The following is an 18,484-nucleotide window of genomic DNA, read 5'->3' on the forward strand; positions in this document are numbered from 1 at the left end:
GATGCTGCCTGAATTGCTATGCTCTTCCAGCACCACTTATCCAGAATCTGGTTTCCAGCATCTGCAGTTATTGTTTTTACCATACTGGCACTGGAGTATGTCCAGCAGAAATTCACACAGATGATCCCTGGAATGGTAGGCCTAATATACAATGAAGGGCTAAGGATCCTGGGATTGTTTTCATTAGAGTTTAGAAGGTTGAAGAGAGATTAAATAGAAACTTACAAGATAATGCATGGCTTAGAAAGGGTGGATGCTGGGAATTTGTTTCCATCAGGTGGGGATACTAGGACCCATGGGCACAGCCTTAGAATTAGAGGGGGTCAATTTAAAATGGAAATGAGGGCATGAGAGAGTGGTGGGCCTATGGAATTCATTATCTCAAAGTGCAATGAAGGCTGGGATGTTAAACATCTCCAAGGCAGACATTGATAAATTCTTAATCTCGCAAGGAATTAAGGGATACAGGGAGAATGCAGTTAAGTGGAGTTGAAATGCCCATCAGCCATGATTGAATGGTGGAGTGGACATGATGGGCCGAATGGCCTTACTTCCACTCCTATGTCTTATGGTCTTATGGACTGAGTGTAAGCCCTAGAAAAACTGGAATCAGTGCATGTCAGGAGGCAAACACTCCACTGATTGGAGTCATAACTGGCTCATAGGAAGATAGTCGTGGTTGTTAGAGGTCAGTCATCTAAGCTCCAGGACACCTCTGCAGGAGTTCCTCAGGGTAGTGTCCTCGGCCAACCATCTTCAACTGCTTCATCAATGATCTTCCCTCCATCATAAGATCAGAAGTGGAAATGTTCGGCAATGATTACACAATTTTCAGCACTATTCACCATTCCTCAGATACTGAAGCTGTCCATTTTCAAATGCAACAAGATCTGGACAATATCCAAGCCTGGGCTGACAATTGGCAAATCACACTCACATCACACAAATGTCCAGCACAAATAAAAGACAATCTAACCACTGTCCCTTGGCATTCAACAGTGTTACTGTCATGGAATCCCCCACTATCAACATCCTGGGGGATATCATTGACCAAAGACTCAAATCGATGCACCAGATATACACAGTAGCTACAAGAGCAGGTCAGAAGCTAGGAAGACTGTGGCAAGTAACTCACCTGACTCCTCAAAGTCTGTCCACCATCCAAAAGGCACAAGTCAGGAATGTGATTGAATACTCCCCACTCGCCTGGGTAAGTGCAGCGCCAACAACACTCGAGAGGTTTAACATCATCCAAGACAAAACAGCCCACTTGATTGGCACTACATCTACAAGCGTCCACTCCCTCCACCATCAATACTATCTACAAGATGCGCTGCAGAAATACACCAAAGATCCTCAGACAGCACCTTTCAAACCCATGATCACTTACATATAGAAGGACAAGGGCAGCAGATACATGGGAACACCACCACCTGCAAGTTCCCCTCCAAGCCACTCACCATTGTGACATGGAAATACATTGCCATTCCTTCACTGTCACTGGGTCAAAATCCTAGAATTCCCTCCCTAATGACATTGTTGGTCAACCCACAGCAGGTAGACTGCAGCCGTTCAAGAAGGCAGCTCACCATCACCTTCTCAAGGGCAACTGGGGAAAGGCAATAAAATGCTGGCCAGCCAGCGATGCCCACATCCCACAAATGAATATTTTTAAAAATGAACTTGGGGCTATTTGTGCATGAAACATAGAAACTAGCACCCAGGTGAGACCACATCTGGAGTACTGTGGGCACTTTTGGTCCCTTTACTTAAGGAAAGATTTAATTTCATTGGAGGCAGTTCACAGAAGATTCACTGGGATGATCCCAGTAAGGAAGGATTGCCTTACAAGCGAAGAGTTAACAGGTTGTGAATCCAATCACTGGAGTTTAGAATAATGTGAGGTGAGCTCATTGAAATATACAGGATTGTTATGGGTTTTGACGGGGACAATGCTGAGAGTCAGGGTCAGAGAACATAGTCTCAGAATAAATTTAAGATTGAGATGAGGAGGAATTTGTTCTCAGAGGGTTGTGAATCTTTGTAACTCTTTGCTGCAGAGTTGTGGGACAAAGTACTTGTTCATATTTTAGGCTGAGATAGACAGATTCTTGATCAGTAGGTGTATCAAGTGTTATGGGGGAACGTGTCCGTGAGCAATATTGAACAGACTTGAGAGGTTGGACAGCCTACTCCTGTTCCTATTTCTTATGGTGTTATGGTTAAGAGCTGGGGGCATATCCTGATGGATATTTACCTCTGAACAAACATCAGTAAAAAAAACTGCGATGTCATTTATCTCAGGGCCATAAGTGGGTAAATACTGACCACAAAAAGTACTTTGATGCCTCTGAAATGACATTCAGTGAACCTGAAAGGTATCATATGAGTGCAAATTCTTACTTTGTAGTTTTGAACCAGTGAGGCAATGTCTTAAATAATGAATGAACAAGTCAATACAACGTAATAAAATGCCAAACAATCCCCAATAATCTGTAAGTATGCCACTGAGCTAAATTCAAATTGTGGAGGAAAGTCGACTTGGCGTTTTGTGAATATGGTTTGATTGCATTATCATCCCGCATTACCATGTCTCAAAGCTGACGATGCAGGTAAGTGATAAATAATATTGTTTTCGCTGAATGTAAGCAGCATAGTATTCAATTTCTTTTGGCTCTCCGCATTGTACCTTAGTTTCCTGTAACTCAATGTTCCTTCCTTGTACCTACATTTTATTGGACAATGTAAACCTATAGTGCTCCCCAGGGAGTGCATTGTTTATCTTGCTGCGAGATGCAGGTTAGATTCAACGGCAGCACGTTTCTGTTCCGGCCATTTGCATTATGCTGAGTGAGCATCCCGCTTGTCTTTTAATGAAAGTATTGATGCGCCCAAACTCACTGTAAATAAATAAAAGTAAACATTGACTCTAAGGTCGGAATCAAATGGACAAGTACTCTGTACCTCAATCTTTAACATGATGATGATGAACACACCACATTGTGTGGGTGTCTGTGCCCTATGGGATAATTCCATTGCAGTCTTACTGCAGACAATAGGCTGAAACCAAAACCATCTTGTGTCGAGCGAATCTTTCTGTCAGTCCTTGTGTTTAATAGCTCCATAAAGGGAATAAATGAGGTGACATATCGGAACGAAAGTAGTATAACATAATGATTGAAAAGGATGGTAGGTTTCCACACCGTTTACAGTGAAGTTAGGTCTTAATGCCTCAATTATCTACACCAGTTCGACATCTAATTTTACTCGCAAATATCAGCGAAGCTGGTCGAACGAATGTGATTGACTGCGACTGAAATCCCGTGAGGAACTAAAAATAGTTCATTTTTCATTATTGGTCTTTACCAAACATACCACCCTGCGTAGCACGATCGGAAAACAAGGAAGGGAAAAAAGCGCAATTCAACCGACCAAGGAAAAGAATTTAGATATAGATGAATCTTGAAATGGTCCTGCTTGTGAATGAGGGATCTCAGCCAAATAATCCGTGTATTTAAAAAAAAAAATCTCTTAGGATATACATCAGGATAGCTTGGTTGTAACATTCTGGGTTAAAACAGCGACCCACTGCAGCTACAGCATTCAGATGCGAGGTTGCAATCACCTCACAGCGCAGATACAAAGTCGCCCTTGTGTACACTTTATCCTCATGCAGAATTGCTTGTTCATCAGAAAATGCGATTGATCTACCTTCAGGATCCTCATTAGTAAGCGCCGGAAAGCAGCGGGATGAAGGGGCGGATCAAAGGTCTTGTTCTATCTTCCCTGCTTTCCTTTCATTATAGTTGAGGGATCATCAAGTTATGCAGAATCACATCATGTCAATATCCATCATGTTCAAAACTTGCTGAAACCAATATTCCGTTTTGGGTTAAATTAGCAAGACAAGTCGACTAATTTGTTGTTTGTTTGAGTAATTATTCAAATCATTTAATTTAATATATATTTTTCGACATCTTCGAAAAATCTCCAATTTGAATCTTATTCCATTGCTTAATTTTACTCAAGGCGTTGGGACAGTAAACTCAAAGGGCCTGTGAATTACGGAGCATTTTATGCTGTAATTACCTCTTGGTCAGTTGCTCTGCTGGAAGAAGGGAGGGCACAGGAAAGGGCACCTCCCACAAACAGGAAAAGTGACTCATTCACAATTTCTGAACTGCTGCCAAACCCCACCTCGGAGTTAACCTTTGCGACTAAGGAAGATGCAGAAGATGAAAGCCTTCCCGGACGCCTGGCCCGGATCTGGACACTTGGTCAGATTTAACTCCGCGATCACTGCTCTATCCAGTCAGAGGCAGAGTCCAATGCAATGAAACTCCGGCTACTTTGCTGCAGCGACTTGCCTCTCTGTAACATCAGCGCTGCTAACGGCAGCCTGGACAGCGATGGGAGTTTCAGCACCACGGCCAGGGGCCAGGGCGGCGACGATGAGCTCCTGCTGCCTACTTTCTCCACGGCCTCTAAGGTCAGAGTCGTCATCACCCTGACCATCTTCCTGATCTCCTCCTACCTCAACCTGAGCGTGCTGTGTGACGCCCTGAGGAGGAGAGGCACAGCCAGATCCCACATCAGGACACTGATTGTGAACCTGTCGTGCGCTGACCTGCTGGTCACCTTCATTGTGATGCCCCTGGACGCGGCCTGGAACATCACGGTGCAATGGTACGCTGGGGACTCCGCCTGCAAACTCTTCATGTTCCTCAAGCTGCTCTCCATGTACTCGTGCGCCTTCATCACGATGGTAATCAGCCTCGATCGTTACTGTGCCATTCTACACCCTCTGGGCATTAGCAGAGCCAATGAGAGGAACCGAACCATGCTCATCGGGGCCTGGGTCATGAGTGTCATTTTGGCTACCCCTCAGGTAATACACAAAAGATCCACACTCTGGGCATCGAGACAAAAATGGTTTCAACCTGTATTTGCAGTATAGTTCGAACAAGTCAGGATCCGAGTTTTTTTAAAACGCAAAGTCATTACTATAAAACACTCGATTGATGTAATAGATTTTTTTTCTCTAATCAACCTGTTCAGAGTTATTATACACCTCTGGAGCAGGTGGGATTTGAACTTATATGCAGATCCTTCTCCAATGGCAAAGCTGCATTCTGACGTGGGACCGCACGGTCTCGCATTAGTAATATCGCTTTGATGCAATGGTTACAACGTTTGTATATGGGGGATCCAGTCGAGCCGAAATTGCCAACGCTGGGCTGAAATGCAGGAGCGTAAAGTTCAAGCAGTGCTCTGAAAACAAAAAAACCCAGTAAGGAAATCTGGTTTTAAGATGTTAGCTGCGTGGTATTTCATTGTCCGTAGTGGGGGCATTTAATACACACCAATTTTAAAAGGATGCATGAAACTGAGATGTCAAGATGAACTTACCAAGCCAGAGCACCTGCAGAAAATTTCGGTGTCTCACGATGTTTGCTGTCTATCGCCTTGCATTTCATACATCGCTTAAATTTTCTGTGGAGACTGTTCAGGAGTTTAATGGATAAGCAATCAAACAAATCACAATCTACCAAATCACCGCTAATAGCACCCAAAGATATCTTAGCAAATGTTTTTCCAACCTGGATGAAGTGCATTTCTCATTCACATTTCTCACCCGAGTAACAAGTAGCTGGGTGAATGGAACATAATAAATTGGACAGGGTTGTGAATCTATGGGGTTCCCTGTCGGGTGAAGTGGTTGAGGCTTCCTCACTAAATGTTTTTAAAGCTAAGATAGATTTTTTTTTGAACAGTAAAAGGAATTAAGGGATATGATGAGAGGGCGGGTAAGTGGAGCTGAGGCCACAAAAGATCAGCCATGATCTTATTGAATGGTGGAGCAGGCTGGAAGGGCCAGATGGCCTACTCCTGCTCCTGGGTCTTATGTTCTTATATATGCTGATGCATTTTAGCATGAGAGATCATTTAAATAGAGCTGTAGTATTTTAAAGGAGGTGCAGTAAGGAAAATGCAGGAGACACTGGAAGAACTGAGCTCGAATTAGATCACAACTGGAGATTTGTATTCAGTTCGGGTCACCTTACTTTATGAGGGCTCTGAAGGTCTTTGAGAGGCTGCAAAGATATAACAAAGTGTGACAGAGATGGGGCATTTTACCGACAAAGTCAATTTGAAGAAGCTGTGTTTGCTCACCTTGGATCAAAGGAGATTGAGGGAGATTTGATAAAAATGTACAAGATTATGAAAGATAAAGACTGATTAGACAAAATGAATGAGTTGATTGTACAAAGGCCATGGGATGCAGATTGAAAATTCTGAGCAACAGATGTGGAGGGGGGGGGGGGGGGGATGATGAAGTTTTTTTTTAATTCAGTGAGTGTTAATGCGGTGTAACCCATGGCCCACAAGAGTAATGGACACCAGAGAAGACTTAATGATGATTTCAAAAGGAAATTGGATGGGTGCTTGAAATAAACTTACAAGGCCACTGGGACAGAGCAGGGGAATGGACCTGACTGGATTGTTCCAGTGATAACCAGAGTATAAACCAAATGGGCCCAACAGTCTTCTGTGCTGTGAAGGTCTTTATAACTTTACTCTATGACCAGACATGCGTACTGAAATCTTTGATACGGTGGAACATGTTGATGAGGTTATTTTAGGCTTAGACTCATTGGAGTTTGTAAGAATGCAAGAAGACCATATTGAAACATCTAGCTTTTTTAGGGGACTTGACAGGATGGGTGTTGAGTTTTGGTTTCTCCTTGTACAAGTAGAGGGCAGTGTAAGAGGTTGCCCATTTAAGACAGAGATGAGGACGGATTTCTTCTCTCAGAGGGTAATGAATCTGTGGAATTCTTTACCACAGAGGGCTGTCAAGGCTGGCCATTAAGTGTAGTCAAGGCTGAGATAGACAGATTTTTAATCAGTAAGGGAATCATGGGTTATGGGGAAAAGGCAAGTAAGTGGAGCAGCGGATTACCAAATCAGCAATGATCTCTTTGAATGGCAAAGCATATGGGATGGGCCGACTTGTTTAGTTGTGCTCCTGCATCTTATGGTTTTTAACAGTCTATTGGTTTAGTTGGCCTCCCACCACCCTCAGCCACATGTCTACCAACATATGGGAGAGTTGATAAGGCAAAGGGCAGCTTGCTCACCCTCATCATACTTGAGGCCACAAATGGCTGGTCCTTGACCAGACGAATTTTGAGGCTGGTGGGAAGAGTTCAGGTGTGGGGAGGAAGCCCAGAAAATCATCCTGCTCATGTCTTGGGTGTGAAGGGCAGGGATAGCTCGCCAATAGGATGGTTGCTTGTGCATGTTCCCACATCCACTGATCTTTCCATCATGATTCCCAAGCCACAAAAGCTTTCTCTCCTTGGTGTGAGGCTGCCCCCTAGCCCACAATTAATTGATCCTGGACTCTGAGACTTTGAATTTAGATTCTACCTGTAGTCCCAGTCTTGGCTACTGCTCCCATTGGTGCTGCTTAGATTATGGTGCTGCTGGCTAATCTGTTGAATAAAAACTGCAAGTGCTGGAAAATACTCAGCATGTTTGGCAGCATCTTTAGAATGAGAAGCAGAGTTAATATTTTAGATACAATATGACTCTTTTCTGGAAGTTAAATTTAGCGAAAGCAAAATACTGTGGACACTGGGGACTCGAATTCAAAACAGAAAGTGCAGGAGAAACTTATCAGGTCTGGCAACATTACTTCTGATGCATGTTTAATACTAACTCTCAAAACCTTAAATCGATACGTGAAAGGAATTGGAAGCGTACATATAGCTCTTTCAAAGAACCAGCTCAGTTCCTGAATGGCTTTCTTCTGTAATGCAAAATGTTATGATTCAATTGTTTGCATTACTAACCTTACATCTATTTCTATCAGTTTTCCATGTTCAAGTATAGCAATGAGTAATCGGTAACTTTTTTTATTGCAGCTGTTCCTCTTTCACACTGTCTCTATTACTGTACCAGCTCCATTTACTCAATGTGTGACTCATGGCAGCTTCAAGGAGCCTTGGCAGGAAAAAGTTTACTTTCTCTTCACCTTCCTCTGGTTGTTCCTTCTGCCACTTATAATCATGGTATTTTGCTACACCAGTATATTAGTCACCATTACGAGGAAGATGGCAGTAAATGGAGATGGTAAATATTTCTCTTTGACTGTTTTTGTGTTGCTAACAAAACAAAAATAATCATTATCCTCGCAGTCACTATCATGCACATAAGTGAACCTGGTTAAAAATCATTCAGGTTGTTTTGTTCAGGATCAGCAAGGAAATACAGTTCCTGGAGAGAAACCGTAAAATATCAGCATCAGGACAGCTTTAACTTATCCCTGCAGTATGGATAATTAGTGCTTAACGCAACAAAAGGATTTGAGAGTGTAGATAAATGTAAATTATTTTCCAAAATGGGGAGCATCACAAAAAAGAAGCAGAAGTTTAGCCAGAGCAGCCAGGCTTGATATTAAGAAAGACTTCTTCCTACAAAGAATAGTAGAAAACTGGAATTCACTCCATCAAAAAACTATATATGTTTGAAAGCTTCAGGGCTGATGCTGTGGATTTGTATGAGCAAGGCAATCAAATAATGGAAATGAAATGAGCTTAGAGTACAAATATGTGCAGGGCTACAGGAAAAGACAGGGCAGTGGGGCCGGCTCCTGCATGGCTCCTGCCGATGGTCAAGCTTGAAATGATGGACTGTAACTATTTCTTAGTTCAATGATGTATTCATGATTAAAATGAGTGACAAAAAATGTTTGAAGGCCACAACGAGCAACTCAAATATATGTGCAAACAAATGAACAAGCAATAGGAGTAGGCCATTCAGCCCCTTGAGTCTGCTCTGCCATTTAATAAGTCATGTCTGATCTGAAATCCACATTGCTGAATCTCCCTGATAACATTGCCTCACTCTGCCTTAAAAACATTCAAGGACTCTGTTTCTACTGCCTTTTTCAAGAAGACAGTTCCAAGGATTAACAACTGTCTATGAGAAAAAGATTGTCTCCTCTCTGTTTTATATGGGTGACCCCTTATTTTTTAACAGTGACCCCTAATTATAGCTTCTACCATTCAAGGAAAAATTCTCTCTACATCAATCCTGCCTTGACCCTTGACAACCTTGTATGATTCAATCAAATCATGTCTTACTCTACTAATCTCCAGTGAATACAAGCCTAGCTTGCCATCCTTTCCTCAAAAGATAACTCATCATTTTGGGTATTGATCTGGTAAATCATCCCTGTACTGCTTCCAAGCGTTTACATTCTCCCTTAAATAAGATGACTAGTACGGTCCAAAGAATTCTCAATGTGGTCTCACCAATGCCCTGTATGACTTAAAGTATAATGTACCTGCTTTGTATTGACAATAACTTATATTATTTAATTAGTGTTCCTAATAATTTGCTCTATCTGCATAATAACATCTTGAGATTCATGAGCAAGGACACTTAGATTCTTTTGCATCAGAGGTCTGCAGTTTCTCACAGTTTAGATAGTATGATTCCTTTTTATTTTTCCTGTCAAAATGGTCATTTTCACATTTTCTGATATTACACTCCATTTGCCAGATCTTCACTAACTCACAATCTATATCTTTTTGTAGCCTTCTTATTTCTCCCTCACAATTTACTTTCCCAACTACCTTTGTGTCTTCTGCAAATTTGGCAGTCATACCTTTGGTCACTTCATCCAAGTCATTTATGTAAATTTTGATAAATCAATATCCCAGTACTGAACCCTGTGGCACACCACTTTTTACATCTGGCCAACCTGAAAAATATCTACTTGTGCCTACTCTCTGCTTCCTCTTAGCTAGACAATTTTGTATCTGTGCTATCTCCACCACCCTTAGCAATATTGTTTGTCATAGCCCTTCTCAAATGTCTTCTGGAAATCTATGCACAACACACCATTTAGTTCCCCCATATCCACAGTGCATGATGCTTCCTCAGAGAACTCAAATTGATTGGTTAAAATTATTTTCCTTTCGCAAAATCAAGTTCACAAAACCAACTAAATCTGCTTGATTATGTTATATTTATTTAGTGCCCTCCAAAACTTCTTTAAGAAAAGTTTCTAACATTTTCCCTATAGCAGATGTTAAGCTTAACTGGTCTATTAGTTTACTGTTTTCTCTCTCCTTTTTTGAATTAAGAAGTTACTTCTTCCTATTCTAATGGCATTTGCCCCAAATCAAGGGAGTTTTGGAAAATTAAAACTAATGCATAAATTTTCTCACTAGCCAGTTTTTCTTGAAAGAGTCTGAGATGAAGTCCAACAAGACTAGGGTAATTGCCAGCCTATAGCTTCAATAATTTACTCAGTATCATTTTTCTGGTGATTGTGATTTTCCCAAGTTCCTCTCTTCTTATCATTTCCTGATTTATAGCTGCTTCTGAGATGTTATTTTTACCCACTTTGGTGAAGACTGATGCAACACTGTCATTTAATTTTTCACTCCTTTTCTAGACAACTCTTTGCTGCTTTTTCTATTCTGTCCAATCATCTGACTTACCACTCATTTATCTTTAAGTTTGATATTATGTTTAACTTCTTGAATTTTACTTTTGTGTTGGAATATACCGAAGTGTTCCTAAATTTAGCCACTATTTGATCTAAATTGGTGATGTCAGCTGAGATAGAGGCAGTAGTGCAACAGTTGACCTCTGCCCAGGGTAAGGAGGAAAGAAAAAATAATTTGGGTTTCTGCTACTACCCAAAGCTTTAATTCACTCTGCCACAAAATGCTTATTGATGCCATGGTTATTCATCCTTTGGGACTTCAATCTCATGTCTACATCACAGTAAGTTGCAGAGTGAAGATCAGATACTTAAGTCTACCTGCACTGCTCTAGCTTTCCTTGCACTGGAAAAGCCTTTGTGTAAAGTGCAATGATTGTAACAAGGTCATCAAAGTAGACCTCATAGAGTATGAGTTCCCTGATTGTGGCTATTAATCTGATCCAATCTGGGAGCCCTGGCTGACAGATATAAGCAGGAGTGACCCCCTCCAACTCTATTTTGATTTAATACTTACCCTCACCCTTCACTTTTTTCATGTAAGCATTGCCATTATTAGACTTTGCTTGTTAATGGTCATTGGCCAAATGGGTGTTTTTCCTGGTGGTGGACGTATTGAATGAAGTTCTTACACAATGATGTCCATGGGTGATGTATGAAAAAATATTAACACCACTACTGCACAGTGGAGGATGAATAAAAGAAAACAGGAGCTTCAGAGAGTTTTCTCAGTCTAGCTGGCTGGTTACAGCCCATGTACAGTGCACATGTGAATAAAGGATGATTTGGTAAAGGGAAAAAATAAACAGCAATGTCAAAGGTTTTGTTCACTGAGAGCTGGTTCTGAGGAAGCTGGATCAGTACCAAGGATTTTCCACTTGTAAATAAAAGGTGACTTGGTGATGGGATACTTGCCTCTATGGAGTTATTTCATAAATTACCTGATGACACTTTTGACCACACCACAGTGTATTCTGCAGTCACTTACAGAAATGGAAGGGAGCAAATTTGCTTTAGCATCAATGAAGGAAAAAAAAGCACACGCCATCTGGTTTACAAATTCCATCCAAAAATAAAACTCTTACTTGCAAAGGAACATAACTGAAAGACTTTTGTATGTTGGTAAGAGTATGACAGTGTTCTGTTCATGGATGCTGATTTTCACAATCTAGTACTATTGAGTTATAATTAAGACATGCTTTTTCTAACAAATAGATACTGATAACCAATGATAATGATAATGTTTTTTTTTCTCTTTAGTATTCTCTAAGGACGCAGACTCAAGATGTAGTAAGAACTACATTCCCAAAGTGCGAATTAAAACCTTAAAGATGACCATTGTTCTTGTGAGCACCTTCATCATATGCTGGACTCCATACTATGTCTTGGGATTTTGGTACAATTTTTTTCCAGCTATGATAAACAAGAAGGAAATTCCTGAATCAATTAACCATGCCCTATTTACTTTTGGGATGCTGAACAGCTTTGTGGATCCTGTGGTTTGTCGTATTGGCTATCTTAGGATGACGAGTGGCTGATGCAGTGGGCAACATGTTGAAGCCTATATTAAGCACGGTCAGAGTAATAAAAAATGACAGTTGTCTTACAATGCCCTGAAAACTTCCTGACCAATTAATTGTGAAATTCAGCACGTAGCTTCATTACTTGGTCCCATATTTTCCAAGAACGTTGTTTATTCTCAGCAGACTGCAGAGAAGTAAATGGCAAGTTAATAGGCTTATGAAGTGATGTGCACCCAGCTGAATGCAGTTAAAACAGCTGTTAAATGTCAGTCAACATGTGTAAATTTGAGGATCAGTGGATGACATAGTAGAGCTTTTACTTTTTGGTCTTTCGTTTTTGTTATACAATGAAACTGGTGAAAGAGTTTCTTTGACCTCTTCAGTACTCTGATAAATAGTTCAGTAGCTACACTCCTGTGTACTCAGCTAGAACAAATATCTTTCAGCTCAGACACTTCTGGATCAGCACTCAACCTAATGAAAAGTGCTTACTTGCATGTTGACTCAAATAACTGCTTTTGGATGCATACAGACTGCTTCTGAAGAATTAATGAGTGAAGTGGCCTTTGGTGCAGATACACTTCAAATGAAGATTCATAGAAAAGGAAACTATTTGCTGAATTGAACGTTTTCCTTACTCCATAGGAGCTCTTTTTCAGTGATGCATGAAAGTCAGTGCTCTTTTAAAGATTTATTATATTTTTAGATTTAAAAAGAATACCATCCAGCCTCACCACTATTAAAGCCCACAGGCACTAACTGTTTGTACGAAGTAGTGACTGTCTCTGGTAGGATTGATAATGTTTGGAATTCTCTACCCTGGAGACTGAATAAGCCTGGATCATTAAATGTATTGAAGGATAAGTTAGATAAATCTTTGATCCACAAGGGCATCAACATTAATGGTGGGGAGCAAAGGAAACAGATTTAAGGCCATAATCAGATCAACTATTCTTTTATTGAATGCAAGGGAGGCTCAAAGGGCCACACAATTCACTCCTACTCCTATCTTTTATGTTCTTGTATTCGTATAAGAAATTATTTGTTCCAAAAAAGGAAATGAAACAAGAGTAATATTTGATTCCAGTGTTAATTAACAGGTGTAGTGCTGTAAGAACAAATCAACCTTTATTCACATAGCATCTTTAGCAATATTAAAATGTTTTAAATCATTTCATTTGTCTGACAATAGTCAATACCGAGAGCATTAGGACAAGCAATCAACAATTGATGATAAAGATTGCTACAAGTCCAGCTTTATAGAAGGAGAGCGAAATTTATATTTAAATTTTGACTTTGATACATTATTACACATTTAGTAGTATTTATACCCAATTCTTTGAGATTCTTTTCCTCAGGGGATTTTGACTCTTAATATGAATTATAAGGTGAACCCAATTATATAATCCTTAAACCTACCTGCATGTCATTGCCAATCAGTGTCAAATTTGAGAAAGTTTTGTATTGGAGGCTGACAACCACAAAGGTCTAGATTAAGGGCTCACAAACTATTTCTCATAATTTATCAATAGACAACTGACTGTAGGAATTTGTATTCCACTATTTGCTTTTATTACAAAGGAACTAGAGTACAAGATTAAGAACGCCTTGTCCAGGGCTTTAATGAAACCACATCTAAAATCTGTACCACGTACCACGTACAGTTTCAATCTCCATAATAAAAGGAAGGCTATACTTGCACTGGAGACAGTGCTGTGGATGTTCATTGCAATGGGACGCTTGTCCTCTGATGAGAGGCTGAGTAAATTGACTCTATAATCTCTGGAGTTCAAAATAATGAGAGGTGATGTCATTTACAATTTTGGTCGGATTTGACAGTGGAGATGCTGAGAGATTGCTTCTCCTGGTTTGAGAATCTAGAATAAGGGGACAGAATCTCAGGAGAAAAGGCTGATAAATAATATAGGATTAAGATAAGGAGAAATTTCTTCAAAGTGCATGATCTTTCGGAATTTCCTACCCAATTAAATTGTAGATACTCCATCAATAAATGGTGTTAATGTTAAGATAGACAGATTTTTAATCACTCAGAAGTCAAAAGATACAGGGAGGGGGCAGAAACGCATTGTTTTGGTAATGATCAGCTATGATTGTTATGAATAATAGAGCATTATTAAGGATAAGACGAATGGGCATGAATTTTATAGAAACCAAAACAATTATGAAGGGAATAGATAACATAGAAGCAGGGAGGTTGTTTCCACTGACGGGCAAAACTAGAACTAGCGGGCATAGCCTCAAAATAAAGGGGTGTAGATTTAGGACTGAGTTGAGGAGGAACATCTTCTCCCAAAGGGTTGGGAATCTGTGGAATTACCTGAAGCAGTTGAAGCTACCCTGTTGAATGTTTGTAAGGCAAAGACAGATTCGTGAACAGTCAAGGAATTAAGGATTATGGTGAGTGGGTCGATAAATGGAGCTGAGTCCACAAAATGATCAGCCATGATCTTATATCTGTGCAGTTTATTCCTGCTCCTATTTCTTATGGTTTCATTTTCTGATATTATCAGTTTGGTCCTCATTTGAATCCAAGTCCTGTTGATGGAAGGTTACAGTCTGGCCGATTCAGCTACCTAATTCCCATAACATTTATCTGTGGATTTTCTTCTACTCCACTCTTTTTAGTTTAATATATTTTTCCAATTGTTTAGTCTCTTCCCTCATTCTCCTTGTCATTTTTCTTTTAATATTCATCTGGAAAAGCTGTGCCTAAAATATGATTGTCAATAAATGGAGATGGAAATAAACATGAAGTTCACATAGAGTCATAGAGTCATAGAGATGTACAGCATGAAAGCAGACCTTTTGGTCCAACTCGTCCATGCTGACCAGATATCCCAATCTAGTCCCACCTGCCAGCACCCGGCCCATATCCCTCCAAACCCTTCCTATTCATATGCCTATCCAGATGCCTTTTAAATGTTGCAATTGTATTAACCTCTACCGCTTCCTCTGGCAGCTCATTCCATACACGTACCACTCTCTGCGTGAAAAAGTTTTCCCTTAGATCTCTTTTATATCTTTCCCCTCTCACCCTAAACCTATGCCCTTTAGTTCTGGCCTCCTCCACCCCAGGGAAAAGCCTTTGTCTATTTATCCTATCCATGCCCCTCATGATTTTATAAACCTCTATAAGGTCACCCCTCAGCCTGTGACGCTCCAGAGAAAACAGCCCTGACCTATTCAACCTCTCCGTATAGCTGAAATCTTCTAATCCTGGCAACATCCTTGTAAATCTTTTCTGAACCCTTTCAAGTTTCACAACATCTTTCCAATAGGAAGGAGACCAGAATTGCACGTAATATTCCAACAGTGGCCTAACCAATGTCCTGTATGGCCGCAACATGACCTCCCAACTCCTGTACTCAATACTCTGACCAATAAAAGAAAGCATACCAAACGCCTTCTTCACTATCCTATCTACTTGCAATTCCACTTTGAAGGAGCTATGAATTCTAAAGGGGGAATTGTGTTTAACTACTGTAGAGTTTTCTAAAGAGATAATAGAATGGGTTGATGAGTGTAATGTTGTTGATGTGGTAGTCAAGCAGCACCGGTGGACAGCAAAATAAACAGCAGTCAAGGGTAAATATCCCACAGGTTAGGAATATATGGAATTATGAAACATATTGTAACATAAGCTTCAGCTTAAAGTTTGAAAAGTAAACAATAGGTTTAAGAGCTGGTAGACATTGTTGGACAGATTGGATTAATTCCCTTTATGCTTGAAATTGAAATACATCAATACCCTTCAGGGACAATTGATCACAGAGGTGTGGACACATCTCTTAAATTGACTCCTGGCTCCCTCTCACTATTACATTTTACACTTCTTGCTTCCTTCTTCTTTGAGAGATTAATTTTTGTCATAAATGTGCCATTTCTGTGGTGGATCTGACAAAACTCCTTTTACAATAAGCATGCAGTGACATCCTGTCCAGTGGATATAATTGATATCTCTTGTGAAGATTTCTAGTTGAACAACTGAAACAATAAATAAAACACCATATCATTCAAATCAAATACTCATGTAAGTTTTTCTGCGACATGGCCTGATTCAGGTATTTAAAAAGCTGAAAGGATTATTATCCCATTGTAATTGTAGAAAAGATTATTCCACTTATGTAGGAATGCAAAGCTTGAGGACTTGAATAAGATAGTCAGAATCAATCCATTAGCAATTCAGGAGGACCCTCTTTCCTCAGTCAATAAAACTAACTAACTTGTGGAGCAGCTAAAGTGATTAACACAGACGTTTCTGAAAGTAAGCCAGATAACTACGTGATGCAAAAAGGAATAGCAAGTTGTGTTGCTAGATTGAGATAAAAGTAATTAGGAGGGTCTGATATGAAGCATTAACTTTGGCATAGAATTTTTGTGCTGAATAGCATGTTTCAATGCTGAAATGTCTATATTACTCTCTGCACAACCACCAGGCCAATGTCCTCTGATGGCAAAACAAATTTCCAAAGGTGCTTAATTGAGCAAGTATTGTAAATTTGCTTTGCAATTGGAAATTGAATATTGAACCATATAGCACAGAAGGAGGCTATTTGGCCCATTGTGCCAGTGCAAATACTTGGAAAGAATTCTTCAATCTTTCCCATATCCCTGCTCTTGCCCTTAGCCATGCAAAAGTTTCCTTTTCTGGTGTGTATGGTTTCCCTGCTTTCACCACGTGAGTTATTATAATTCACCCACAGACAATTAACTTAAGAATCTTAACAAATTCTATAACATATTACTACTCAATATTATGTTATATGTAAATCAGAAATGGAGTCTTGCAACTAACAATGTAAAGTTATGCTTTGAAACTTTTTTTTGGTGGGCAGTAACCGTTGAAGTTAATTTTCAAATTAATAATAAGCTTTATTGTTGAGACTTCTTGTAGTTTTTGCAAACAATGTATAATATTATGGTCATGCCTGAGCAAATAAGAAACTATCCAATTTTGAATTTTGCTGAAATGCACTACTTATCAAATCATGTGACACTATGAAAATGGCTTTTTTCTAAAGCTACATTTAAGTAACCATCCATCCATATAAGTGCATAAGTACACATTTGCGCACATAAATATCAATAATTTTATATACCTATTAGATGCCGTTCATTATTACAAAACATGTTTTACCATTTATATTCTATGAGAAATATGCTAGTTATCATTTAAATGTTAGTGCTTACAGATTAAGAGTTCTACATTTGTGTTCGACTTGCATAACTAACCTATACAAAAGATAAGGTCACAGATTCTATTTTCATTCTGTGCAGAATTACCTGAGGGAAAAGCATTCACACATGTTCTGTCACTCAATTCGATTAAGCCAAAATTGATGACGGGAACATAGGAACACAAGCAGACCATGAAGCCTCTCAAGCAGCATTTGTTAGGTCATGCTGCTTTGCATCTTAACTACAGTTATTCATCTTAGTGTCAAATCATTAACAATACATTTATCTAGCAAAATAAAAATCTATCTCAGTTTTCATGGTTTCAATGCACTAGGGTATTGCAAATGTTCGGGCAAAAACATTCCAGATTTCCATTACCTTATGTGTGAAGACTTCTTCCTGATATTCTTTCTGAATAGAATCTAATTTCAATGTTATTGCTCCTTTCTCTGGACTGTTTCACTGGAGGAAATAGTTGTCACCTACAAAATTATGTAATTGCCTTAAATGCTTCAAGATATCACTGTTAGTTTTTTTAATAGGTGTACCATAGGAAGTATCCTATCTATATGCATCACTGCTTGGTAGGGCAACTGCTCTGCCCAATACCATAAGAAACTACAGAGAGTCATGAACACAGCCCAGTCCATCACACAACCCAGCCTTCCATCTATTGACTCAATTTTTACTTCCCACTGCCTCCGGAAAGCAATACTAATGTTCAATTCTGGTTTCCTTGCTGTAAGAAGGATGTTGTGAAACTTGAAAGGGTTCAAAAAAGACTTACAAGGATGTTGCCATGTTTGGAGGGTTTGAGCTACAGGGAGAGACTGAATAGGTTGAGGCTATTTTCAGCATCAGAGGCTGAGGTGTGATCTTATAGAGGTTTATAAAATCATGAGGAGCATGGATAGCGTGAATAGTCAAAATCTTTTCCGCGAGGCAGGGGAATCCAAAACTCCCCTGGAGGGCATAAATTTAAGGTGAGAGGGGAAAGAATTAAAAGTGACCTGAAAGGCAATTTTTCCATTCAGAGGGTGGTGGAGGCTGGTATAATTACAACATTTAAAAGGCATCTGGATGGGTATGAATAAGAAGGGTTTAGAGGAATATGGGCCAGATGTTGTCAAATGGGACTAGATTAATTTGGGATTTCTGCTTGGAATGGATGAGTTGGACTGAAGAGTTTGATTCCGTGATGTACATCTCTATGACTTTATAACAGAATCAAAGACTC

At 39.7% G+C, this 18,484-nt stretch overlaps 1 protein-coding gene across 1 annotated transcript; it reads left to right on the forward strand.

Annotated features, from left to right (window-relative positions):
• Window positions 1–3,667: 3,667 nt before the first annotated feature.
• LOC122565031 (gonadotropin-releasing hormone II receptor-like) lies at window positions 3,668–14,288 on the forward strand. Its single transcript, XM_043720676.1, has 3 exons — window positions 3,668–4,888; window positions 7,932–8,139; window positions 11,786–14,288. Exons 1-3 carry the CDS (start codon window positions 4,334–4,336, stop codon window positions 12,061–12,063), a joined length of 1,041 nt encoding a protein of 346 aa, XP_043576611.1. The 5' UTR covers window positions 3,668–4,333; the 3' UTR covers window positions 12,064–14,288.
• Window positions 14,289–18,484: the final 4,196 nt, after the last annotated feature.

Source organism: Chiloscyllium plagiosum, chromosome 2 (assembly GCF_004010195.1).
Source record: "Chiloscyllium plagiosum isolate BGI_BamShark_2017 chromosome 2, ASM401019v2, whole genome shotgun sequence".
Lineage (NCBI taxonomy): Eukaryota > Metazoa > Chordata > Chondrichthyes > Orectolobiformes > Hemiscylliidae > Chiloscyllium > Chiloscyllium plagiosum.

Bases quoted from the DNA above. Each gene is read 5' to 3' on its own strand.
- LOC122565031 (XM_043720676.1), top strand. From the start codon at position 4,334: ATGAAACTCCGGCTACTTTGCTGCAGCGACTTGCCTCTCTGTAACATC. The intron at 4,889-7,931 runs GTAATACACAAA...TTTTTATTGCAG, and splicing joins TCATTTTGGCTACCCCTCAG to CTGTTCCTCTTTCACACTGT. The intron at 8,140-11,785 runs GTAAATATTTCT...TTTTCTCTTTAG, and splicing joins GATGGCAGTAAATGGAGATG to TATTCTCTAAGGACGCAGAC.